General features: G+C 38.9%; 1 protein-coding gene across 2 annotated transcripts in view; it reads right to left on the bottom strand.

Moving 5' to 3' along the window:
- Positions 1–2,317: 2,317 nt before the first annotated feature.
- The window catches only part of slc66a2 (solute carrier family 66 member 2), a 49,298-nt gene continuing 38,914 nt past the window's right edge, over positions 2,318–12,701 (bottom strand). For both annotated transcript variants that reach the window (XM_033637581.2, XM_033637583.2), the window contains one exon: positions 2,318–7,713. In XM_033637581.2, the coding sequence (XP_033493472.1) occupies positions 7,503–7,713 (211 nt within the window). In that variant the 3' untranslated portion in view covers positions 2,318–7,502. The remainder of the gene's footprint in view (positions 7,714–12,701) is intronic.

Here is a 12,701-nt window from a genome sequence, read left to right as displayed (position 1 = left end):
TGCTCAAAACTTCTGTCAAACCAGACTGCAAGATTCGGTTAATAGATCTGAAAAAAAAAATCTGTCCCTTCGGTGCTAAATTCTAATCCCTAAGCCTCATATTTTCCCACATACTAAAGTGGTATCCATGGGGCTGTAATAAATAGGATACTCCATAGAGTATATACAGAGTTCGGAGGGTGAATCTTTTTTTGCATTTGTATTTGCAAAACAAAAAAACACAAGCTTAAGTTGAAGGAATGGAACGGACAGTTTATCTACTCAAACCCAGCCCCCAGGAAGTGCGCCAGGCTGTGAAGACAGTTTTATTGAGGCCAAACTGAGGAATCACAATGTCTCAGTCCATCATGTGGTACTGCTGGACCCAAAAGGACTTTTCCCCGTAGACTTTGGGAAAGAGACGTCTGTAAATCACAACCAGGTTTGGAAATAACCGCCAGCCACCAGCCAAATGCTGGTAAATCATGAACGTGGCTGCTAGATTTGCTTCACTCACCAGCCAAAAAAAAACACTGGTAAACTACTGAGCAGCTGGTTGATTTTGGGATTCACCAGCCACAGTGGCAGGTGAGCAAAAAAGTCCATTTCCATCCCTGATCACAACTGTCCGAATGACTCGTTTCACTATCAGGATTTAATCCATTCGGTCAGATGACATTTCAAAAGGACTCTGTTGTGCACCTGCTCTATGTGTCCAGTGATGCAGAAGCAGTGCCAATCATCCCAGTGAGTTCATACCTCTGCAATAGAGCTTTGTTCATGCGCCACTGAGCAACTTAGATAGGAATGACTGGGGTCCTGCTCTGGTCCTCCATGACTCAAAATGTAAATCGCAAAGGTTAGCATGTGTGGCTAACAAGCTCACTACTAGGGTTGAGCCAAATACTTGAATGAAACAAGTTTCCTGTACGGATAATGTACTTTTTACGAGTCGGAGTAAAATGTGTCATGATCTGTACTCGTGATAGGAAAATCCTCATTTCGGTAGCTTTATTTAATCAATTACTCTTGTGATAAAAATGATCTGAAGCTCAAGTTTGAAGCTGTTGTGTAAAAAGATCGCAACTTCTGATTAATCCATATACATTTCAGGCTTAAACTAACAACTTCCGATTAGGTCCAACCCAGTTTTGATTTAGAGCTGAGGGTGATGTTCATGGCTCAGTTCAGCTAACGACTGGATTTAGGAAAGTTTACACCCCAGCAACCACAGCCAAACTTGTTGAGATAGTATTACACTTCATCATGAAAGTCTTTAAGCTTGTAACATTAAAAGTAAAAACAGAGAATACAAACATTAAGGCAAGCATCAATCCAACCCTGCAGCGCCGCTCTCCTAATTACACAAAGTCATTTAATCCATTGTTGATATTAAACTATGAATTAGTGCAGCTTTAAGTACACAAGCTCAGACAAATCTTCCAATGGAGCAGCTCCACAGTCACTCCAGGTAGCTCTGCAGTCGCTGAGTTTATACGAGGCTCTTTCGAGCAAATTTGATCTTGCATCAGTGAGAACACTCAGCATCACTTCTACTGTAGTTTGATGCAGTGATGCACATGTGAATATGCTGTGTGAAGAGATTACACTGTTAATACATGCACAGCAACAAAGTCAGTACCAGCCGTTTATCAAGCAGGGAAGCTCTCGCACACCCACTCATCTTCCTGAGGCACTGAGCACTATTCAGATTTTGATTTTGAAGGTTGTGTTCATGGCCTTGGGTTTAAATTAGAGATAAAGTTTAAATGCATTTCTGTCAGTGAGGGCCCATGTGCTGAACTGGTCTTGTCTTTATACATATGGAGATAAGACATCTGTACAGTATTAAGTGTTCGGTGCAGATTCTTTCATTATCTCATCATGTTGTTTAACAGAGTAAAACACTAAAACAATTTACATCAACAACAATGTCAGACCAATGCACAAATGATATTGAAGCATAATCTATAAGAGACAGATTGTCCTGGTTAATGGCACAGAGAAAGACTTAAAGGAGAACATTATAAATCTGGCTCTGCTTTTAGAAAAAGTCTTTTCAAATCCATCTTTTTACCCCTTCTTGGCTGGCGCATCCATTATCTGTGTACTGTCTCCTCTCTGTGCCAGCCGAGAGCTCAATGTGAAAGCCCAGCGCATTACAATTTATGTGCTTATTATTTAAATAGCACATTCCCAAAGATGGACCACGGCTGGTCGGCTTATTCTTCCTCTGACAATTGATGTCTGCCAGAGCCGCGCCGCTGATGGGGCCAACGGTGGATGTGTCTGTACAACTGACACAAACATCTCCATCAAACAAAACATGACGCATGAGTCTCTGTGTCCTCTTTATTGGGTGTCAATGCCACATAAAATTCTACTTGGTTTTTAAAGGAGCCGTGTGTGACATTCAGAGCTGATCTATGATGCTGTGTCTGTGCTGGGATTGTCTGCACACAGCTCTCAACATGGAGGTAGCTGAGCCAGCGGCTAGCAGCTAATAATGCTAACAGAGCTAACGGTGTTGACATGGGGGGGACCAGAGGGTGGGTGCTATGCTTCGACAAAGACGCCATCCCACCAGTGTGAATCAGGATGGTGTTATCAGCAGTAACCATCTTATAAGCACAGTGTAGCGTGGCAGCTTTAGCTAGCTAGTGGAATACACTAGGTGCTGCATCCCAAATCGGATACTTCTGTACTTATACTCGCTATTTTGGGTGCATACATGTGCGTTCACACTGAGAAATATGACTAGATGCAATGCACCATGAGTACCCAGATGGTTGACAAAGTTAAGTGGAGCACTGGGCACTTCTCACTCTGAATGGTCGCCATGTTGCTGATGTAGCAGGAGGCAAACTTGTTTTGGCCGACTACCGTGGTGCACACCAAAGCATTGTGCATTGTACAAGTAATGCACATGTTTATTTGATCACTACAACTACACTGTTGTCAGATATAAGTCATCAGTTTGTGTATGGGGTAATAATTTGGTACCACAAAACATGGATGCTAACGTTAGCTTTCTAGCTTGTTAACAGTGGCCTATTTTATCAGGTATTGATGTTATATATGTTGTGGCATCAGCGATAGAGTACTCCAGGGATGACGTTTGTCTATGGGCTGACACGGAAGTTAGCGTCAGGGAACCCTGGTTCCCTTGTCAAAAAGCCGATGGCATTTTTCCATTGGATTTTGGATCTTTGCAGAAAATCTGTGGCAAATTAGCGTTTATGATACCGATATGTTTTGTTCAGCCAGATAATCTTCACAGATGTAGTGTAAATGCAATCGCTAAAGGTAAAAAGCTAACGTTAGGCTATAAACAAACTACACTGCAGTCGCAGGACTCAACGTTACCACCACAACGAGGCTGTAAAGCCGTGTTTGGCGGGATGAAGTTCTATCGTCTCTTTTAGCCACTTGTTAGCAACAGTCATTTTAAAGTCACACATAAACAGACATCTAACAGAAAACCCACTGATTTCAAGATGAGGGATCCGGGAGTGCTAGGATGCTAACTCGTTTCTTGGTTTTAGGACTCATTCCTAATTCCTGGGGCACTCTTTACAATGTAGGGGTTTAGTTTAGTTTACTGTTTATACATGTTAAATTGTTGCCTTTACTGTAGAACATTTTAATATTGGATTTGTGGTCACATGCTTGACAAATTGTAAATATTTGCAAAATGTGGCAGCTATCATTAACTTGATAGGTCAGCTGGTGATAGCCAGTGTCAGCTCTGGATATTCATACATAAAGAAACGTGCAGTGAAAGCACATTTTTCATACAATGAATAAATGAATACAGAAGAAATCAAGTGACAATAAGGGACTCATGCCGTAACATGCACGCATGGCCAGACTGGCTACCCAGCAAAGTACAGACATTTGGATTATAATTTATGCAACGGGATTGTGACAAATAGCTGTTTGCTGCTATATTAAATGTCACACACAGCTCCTTTAAAAAGCCTCAAGTGTTGATGGATGTCAGTAATATTAAAATGGACAATTGGCAGTTTAAAAGAAAAATGAAATGACAATGTAACGTAGTAAAAAATGGCATAAAACATACTGGTAATGGTATTTTTGGTACATTATTAAACTAGGTGTGGGTTTCACAGATAAGACAATATACAGCTTGGCCGTTTCTATGGGAAATCACCTTCACACCATGTAATGAATACACCAAATGATACAAAACAAAGTGTATAAAAAGGAAATAAGATACATGGGATGAAACAATAAATAAAGTGAAATTCTGAGGTCATTTTCATCCTGTTGAGCACAACAAGAACCTGTCAGGTATCTCACATAATCCATACAACACAGTCACCCTCACCACTGTCTGAATAAACAACAGCCATTCACCATCTTACACTGGCATTTGAAGATTATAAAAAAGGGAAACAAAATAAATAGGGTGACTAAACAGGTGTGAACACGAAAAGTGCACATCCACCACTAAGAAACCAAGAAGCCACCTTATATTTTTCTTGTATATTTAAGAGAGGAAAGAAATATTCATAGAAAAGTCCTGCCACGTCCCTCTGGAGCAAAGGGAAGTTTCCGTTTCTTGAGGCTTCGAAGAGGAGGACAGAATCAGGTCTGCTCTGGTACACAGTTCACTGAAGGGCTGACAGTCCTGACACCTCCTGGTTTGGCATTTCTCTCCTCCCCAGAGAAAGATTACAAAACAACAACAGTAACAAACAAAATCTTCACTGTGTTATGTGGCTGCTGCTCCATCTGAACAGGAAATTAATTTCTTGAGACAAAATGGTGATGAGAACAACCTGTCCAAAGCAGCCCCACACAGGGATGTGGAGGCATGAGTGGGGATATCAGGGGATGTTATTGGATTTGCAGGATAAATAATAAACTGGCCAGTCGGTGTTACCGGCAGCCAATATGATCCGAGGTGACAATATGATTTTGGTGAATATATACAAAAGTATCTGTCTGTGAAAAGAGATGATTTGGCTGTAATAATAACCACGGCATTCACAAACAATTATCTCTGAGATTGTCTGATTTTGATAGTTGCATTTCCAGATCTCAGCTATTTCCTGTGTTATTATAAATTTTTTTACAGACAGACGTAACAGCCAAAATTGTGAACTAATGCCACATCGACCCCAGATTGTTCAGACCACAATGCTGAGCAGCTAAGAGGGAAAAATAAGCAAGTGCAGAGCATGTCAAGCCTCTGAATGATCTCACACCTCGCAGGAACTCCAGTTCTCTTATTTACTCCCGTTCCTCTCAGTTTGTCCCTATACTTTTATGAAGTGGATTCATACAATGACCAAACCAGATTTTTCCTAAGTGTACACATTTTCAGCTCACGTTGAATCGTCCTTGCTTCACTTTGCCCTCCCCAGAGCATGAGACTTTGTATGCAGTTTGGCCTCATCTTTAAGGAATACTTAACTTGTAAAATGGCAATTTGTACATCAATTACCTACCACATGTTTCCTTGAATTCATGAGGACAACTTTGTTTTTCCAAAGAATCCAAAAAAGGGAGGATATTCTTCATGAATTAAAGTCAATGGGGTCCATGTTTAACTATGTCAAAACATCCATTTACAAACACTCACACAACCTGTGCAGTATGGTTACAGATGTTTAATAACACCTAGATAGAGAATGGAGTTGCCTGACACAAGCAGTTTCTAGCTTTCAGGTTTATTTCCGCAGTATGCGGTCCATTGAATATGCGCAGAAATATTTCTCCCGCTGGCCTTGCTGGTGAATTCCCTCTCGGCTCACAGACTTTACACAGTAATGATGTCGAGGAATTTTTGATAATTTTTTTCAGCTTTAGGACAGTTTTACAAATAATAAATCTCCATGGTTAAAAAAATAATTTCAGAAAGGGTCATAATTGACTTTCTTTGCAGCTTGAGGTGTCTTGTCAACAGTTTTATAGACATCTCTTTTACAATGGAAAACACTTTTTGGGCCACAGGAGATTTTTTGAGCAGCATTCCCGGGGCCCTGTGTATAATCCAAGTCTTATTTAACCCAACACTTTCGCCAACAAGTAGTGCGCCCTGAGCATGCACGTATCCAGGCACATTACTTGGCTGTGTATGAGACTGTTGTAAAGTTTTAGTGAAAATGCATGTGTTTGGGAAGCACTGAGCATACGACTGGATAAATTAGACTTGGATTATACTGCACGAGTTGTGTCAAAGTTTGTAAATGGATGCTTTGATATGCGCTGGCACTCATGTATGTTTAATGGATGATTTGATATAGTATTTCTGTTGTTAAACCTGGTTCCCAATGACTTCAATTCATTTAGAATGCTTACCTTTTTTCTGGATTCTCCATTAATCATGGTGGGATGTATGAAAAACAACATTTTCTTCATGAAGTCAAGGTAAGACGAAGTATACATATGGTGAATTGTGAGTGAAGTATTGCTTTAACTTTGCTTTGTGTTCAGTCTAAATGCATCTTAAGACTAGTGAGATCTTGGGGCTGAACTGACTCCTGTGGTGGTTTTGAAATTTGTGGAATGAAAATGAACAACATTATACACGAAATGTCATCAACAGCTTCAGTACAAAAATCTTGGCATTGACCTTCGACAGCCAACTGCACGCAGCCTGAACATTGGTCATGATGTTTCCGACAACTGAACCCCTTTTTATACAAAGCTTAATCTTCTCACAACTCCATCACCATCGAGGCTACGACTGTTTATGACCACTTGTTCTTTTAGAAGCCAGTACATTGTATCTTCATGCCTTTGGGATGTTTCTTCTTTTGGTAAATTCTGATTGCCTCTACTTCATTACAGTTCCATCCCTGTGTTACCCCACATGGCAACCATCTGTCCAACAAGTGGTAGACTGACCAGCATTTCTCCACTGTGTTGGGAAAAACAACAAAATAACAAAAGTCATTTTGTACATTCAGTAAAGTTGTATATCAAGATTTGTTTTTGTGATTGATTCATACATTTATATTGCTGGTAATGCAGCAAGCCATGTTTGAATGTTCGTGTTTTAAGGCAAAGGGGTCCATGCAACAATCATCGGCTAAATGTGGACGAGAGAAGCAGGTCCACGATTCCTTGAGCGCAGATTTCAGTGCGTACATCTGCTGTAGCTTACTGTATATATTCATGTATGCGCATACTAATCTCCACATGCACAGGTCGATTCAAGGATATATTCTTTGAGAAGTCTGCATTCCGAAACACAAGCATACTGCCACTTTGAGAAGAATTCAGAAGGATAAATAAAACAAAAAGGTTGAGTTTGTTTGTAACAAGTGTTCCTCAGGTATTGCTTGACACCAACACCTCTGAGAGTCTGTGTATGTTCATGCCTTATTTATGGGTTTGATGTGTCTTTATGTATACTTGAGGGTGAGGGTGAGCAGCCTGCATCGTCTCAAGGTGCGTCTGCACTCATGTATGTTTATACATGTCCACAGCACCTCTAGAAGTGCTTCCTCACTGGTGTTGACATGTTCCTAGAGAGCTCGGAGTGGCTTTCAGAGGGCTTTGGCACTGGTGGTGTGGGAGACGGTGTGGGACACTGGCTTCTGTGGGTAGCGGCTGTAGTAGTAAACCTGGAACAGGATGGCAAAGTCCACGAAGACCTGCAGCAGGCCACATGTCCAGAACTGCACAGGAGCCTGGGTGAGCAGGAAGTAGCCTGTTTTAAAGGTGTCACCGCTGGTCCACATCAGCACCATCTTGATGCTAGGAGGAAAGAGAGAGAGATGATGAAGACGGGAGAATGTTGGATGTAATACAACAATGTAATTTTCATTCATGTTTACAGTTTACATATTTTTTATATTACTATTATTATTGTTATTTGCTATCAGATTATACATTCAATTGTTTATAGTATTTTCTTTTTATAATTAATCTATATTTTTATATATTTTATAATCTTTGTTATGCACCAATACACCAAACCAAATTCCTTGTATATGAAAACCTACTTGGCAATAAAACCAATTCTGCTTCTGCTTCTGATTCATGATTTTGGACGACATGCTATACTATGACTTTTTTTTCATGATTTTGGACAATATGCTATACTATGACTTTTTTATGATTTTGGATGACATGCTATACTATGATTTTTTTTTCATGATTTTGGACGACATGCTATACTATGACTTTTTTTCCATGATTTTGGACGACATGCTATACTATGACTTTTTTTCCATGATTTTGGACGACATACTATACTATGACGTTTTTTCATGATTTTGGACGACATGCTATACTATGACTTTTTTATGATTTTGGATGACATGCTATACTATGATTTTTTTTCATGATTTTGGACGACATACTATACTATGACTTTTTTTCATGATTTTGGACGCCATGCTATACTATGACTTTTTTCATGATTTTGGACGACATACTATACTATGACTTTTTTCATGATTTTGGACGACATGCTATACTATGATGTTTTTTCATGATCTTGGACGACATGCTATACTATGACTTTTGTTCATGATTTTGGACGACATGCTATACTATGACGTTTTTTCATGATTTTGGACGACATGCTATACTATGACGTTTTTTCATGATTTTGGACAACATGCTATACTATAACTTTTTTTCATGATTTTGGACGACATACTATACTATGACGTTTTTCATGATTTTGGACAACATACTATACTATGACGTTTTTTTTCATGATTTTGGACGACATGCTATACTATGACGTTTTTTATGATTTTGGACGACATACTATACTATGACTTTTTTATGATTTTGGATGACATGATATAACTTTTTTTCATGATTTTAGACGACATACTATACTATGACTTTTTTTCATGATTTTGGACGACGTGCTATACTATGACGTTTGTTCATGATTTTGGACGACGTGCTATACTATGACGTTTGTTCATGATTTTGGACGACGTGCTATACTATGACTTTTTTTCATGATTTTGGACGACATGCTATACTATGACGTTTGTTCATGATTTTGGACGACATGCTATACTATGACGTTTTTTCATGACTTTGGACGACATACTATACTATGACTTTTTTTCATGATTTTGGATGACATACTATACTATGACTTTTTTTCATGATTTTGGACGACATACTATACTATGACTTTTTTTCATGATTTTGGACGACATGCTATACTATGACGTTTTTCATGATTTTGGACGACATGCTATACTATGACGTTTTTTCATGACTTTGGACGACGTGCTATACTATGATGTTTTTTTAGGATTTTGGACAACATACTATGACTTTTTTTCGTGATTTTGGACGACATGCTATACTATGACGTTTGTTCATGATTTTGGACGACGTGCTATACTATGACGTTTGTTCATGATTTTGGACGACGTGCTATACTATGACTTTTTTTCATGATTTTGGACGACGTGCTATACTATGACGTTTTTTTAGGATTTTGGACGACATACTATGACTTTTTTCGTGATTTTGGACGACATACTATACTATGACGTTTGTTCATGATTTTGGACGACATGCTATACTATGACTTTTTTTCATGATTTTGGACGCCATGCTATACTATGACTTTTTTCATGATTTTGGACGACATGCTATACTATGATGTTTTTTCATGATTTTGGACGACATACTTTACTATGACGTTTGTTCATGATTTTGGACGACATACTATACTATGACTTTTTTCATGATTTTGGACGACATGCTATACTATGATGTTTTTTCATGATCTTGGACAACATACTATACTATGACTTTTTTCATGATTTTGGATGACATACTATACTATGACATTTTTTCATGATCTTGGACGATATACTATACTATGACGTTTTTTCATGATTTTGGACGACATGCTATACTATGACTTTTGTTCATGATTTTGGATGACATGATACACTATGATTTTTTTTCATGAGTTTGGACGACATGCTATACTATGACTTTTTTTATGATTTTGGACGACATACTATACTATGATTTTTTTTCATGATTTTGGACGACATACTATACTATGACGTTTTTTCATGATTTTGGATGACTTACTATACGTCATAGTATACCATGTAGTTCAAAATCATGAAAAAACACCAAATATGCACAGAAGTGTGTTTGTCCTGCCTGCTCGGATTTTGGACGACATACTATGACTTTTTTTCGTGATTTTGGACGATATGCTATACTATGACTTTTTTTCATGATTTTGGACGCCATGCTATACTATGACTTTTTTCATGATTTTGGACGACATGCTATACTATGATGTTTTTTCATGATCTTGGACGACATACTATACTATGATGTTTTTTCATGATTTTGGACAACATACTATACTATGACTTTTTTTCATGAGTTTGGACAACATGCTATACTATGACTTTTTTTATGATTTTGGACGACATGCTATACTATGACGTTTTTTCATGATTTTGGATGACTTACTATACGTCATAGTATACCATGTAGTTCAAAATCATGAAAAAACACCAAATATGCACAGAAGTGTGTTTGTCCTGCTGGCTCTGCCTGTGAGCTTCCGCTCTGCTCAGAGACAGGATTCTACAGATGTGACATCACTAATTTAAATTGGTTTCTTGGCTTTAGGAAAGTTTTCCAAATATATTACTCTGGCTAACAGGAGCAATTAAGTCTAATGATAAAACTCAACAAATACAACTGTGACAACAAGAATGATGAAAGAACTTTGTAGAGTAGAGTCTAATAATTATTTTTATTTCACAAGTTATTGGTTCATTTATATACTAGAATGTATTTATGTGATTCACCATATTTCTACTGGGCTTAGCATCTTCCTTCATCACCAGACCTTAGTCTAAATGCATCTTAAATATATTTTTGTCTAAAGTCAATTTAGTGTCAAAGAGCACTAGTTAATGACAGCCAGAATTGCAATACCATTTCAGTCTAGAAGGAAATGACAAATTTGCCACAATAATAACCTAGGGAAATTGAAATAACGAATCTTCTCAAGCCGCAGGCTTCTCATCAACTCTACATCCTGTGGCATGTTTCTAGTCATAAAACTCATAAGAGTGGTTCCAGTACACACTGGCTGGCTGTTCATGGGGTGCTCATGAGACAACCCAGGAGATGAGTTACACTAAAATAAAAGAAGCAACCGGAGAAAAGCGTCTGTGTGATTTGTGGAGGCGGAGAGTTCCTTTAAGCATAAGCTCTGTCCTCTCGCTGGCACTCAACTAATGAGATGGAAAAGGAAGTCTAACAAGAGGAGAAGAAACAGGAAAAAACCAAGCCCCAGGTTTCAAAAACACAACTTTATATAGCCTACATGTCAGCTCTCTAAAAATAGACAAAGACCTAACATACAACTGCACGGTGAAAATGTGGGTACATGGCCTCTGAAAGTCCTTTAAGGCTCCATAAAGAGCGCTGTGGGTTATGGGTGTTTTCCACACCAGTTTATGACAGCATCAACACACCTATCCACTTCTGCAGAGCTCTGTTTTTCATTCCTTAACTTTTTTTATGCTTGAGGCAGGGATACGTGTAGGCAATGCTGGCAAAGAAAGGACTGAGCAAGCACTGTGTCTACAATGCACCGGTGTGCACACATAAAACACACACACACACACACACACACACACAGGACTCTTAAGATGTGCTTCCTAGAGCAACCTGCCTACAACAATACCAACATATGCTGAGACATTTGAAATCCTTTCACTCAAGCGTGTCGGTTTGGTTGGTCAGCACTATTTGAATAAGCTTTGCAGGAGATTTTTTTTGTCACTGAGCCAAGTGCCACTCTCAGTTTAAAGTGCTGCTTTATCCCCAGTGGTATCAAGCTATGCAAGATTCTGTAGTTGGGTTTTATTTGTTCAGGTTTTGGGATGAATTTCTTTGAGATTTTCTGCCTCAATCCGAATCCAATGTGTATTGGTTAGCAATCAGGGTTTTCCCCTCTTACCTATTTCTATGGAACCACAAAAAATACCTGAAATCTGTGCTGGAGAGACATGTTGAAATGTTTTCATATTATCTTTCAGTGCCGTGTGCTGAAACTATTTCTAACTATTGAAATTCAGTTCATCTACAGTACTGGGATGTACACATAAACTATATAAAATAATGGATGTAGCCACTGTGACGTCACACATTGGTTTGTGGGCCCATAGTTGTATAACAACAACTAGATACCAGACCCCAAGATGGCATCTATTCAATCCAACAGAGTTGCTCGCCTGATGCATACGCCAAAAAAGGTTTAACAATTTGTGGCTCACTAGTTATACACAATAGTGTATCTCCTGCTGGCCCCGCCCACAAGTTCCTGCTTGGCTCATAGACTTCACATTGTGATGATGTCACAGATTTTTTTAAACAGTTTTTCTCACCGTGAGAAGTTTTAGAAATACAAAACCTCCATGGGTCAAAAATTCACAGCAAGAAGAGTCACAATTGACCTTGTTTGTAGTTCAAGGTGTCCTGTTAACTGTTTTGCAGACGTCTTTCTTACAGTGATGGTCAATGGAGAAAATACTTTTTGGATCGCAGGGGACTTTTCTGCTGCAATACTCTGAGTGGCCACCAGGCTGTGGCTGAGCTGCGTTCCTGGATGCCTGGTGGACTCTCGTTTTGAACTTCAAGTTTGGCATTTTAGCCTATCCCAGCCGACACTGGGAGAGAGGCAGGGTACACCCTGGACAGGTCGCCAGACTATC

The sequence above is a fragment of the Epinephelus lanceolatus genome, chromosome 16 (assembly GCF_041903045.1).
Source record: "Epinephelus lanceolatus isolate andai-2023 chromosome 16, ASM4190304v1, whole genome shotgun sequence".
Lineage (NCBI taxonomy): Eukaryota > Metazoa > Chordata > Actinopteri > Perciformes > Serranidae > Epinephelus > Epinephelus lanceolatus.
Note: the sequence above shows the minus strand (reverse complement) of the source record. Positions and strands in the feature narration are given on the sequence as shown.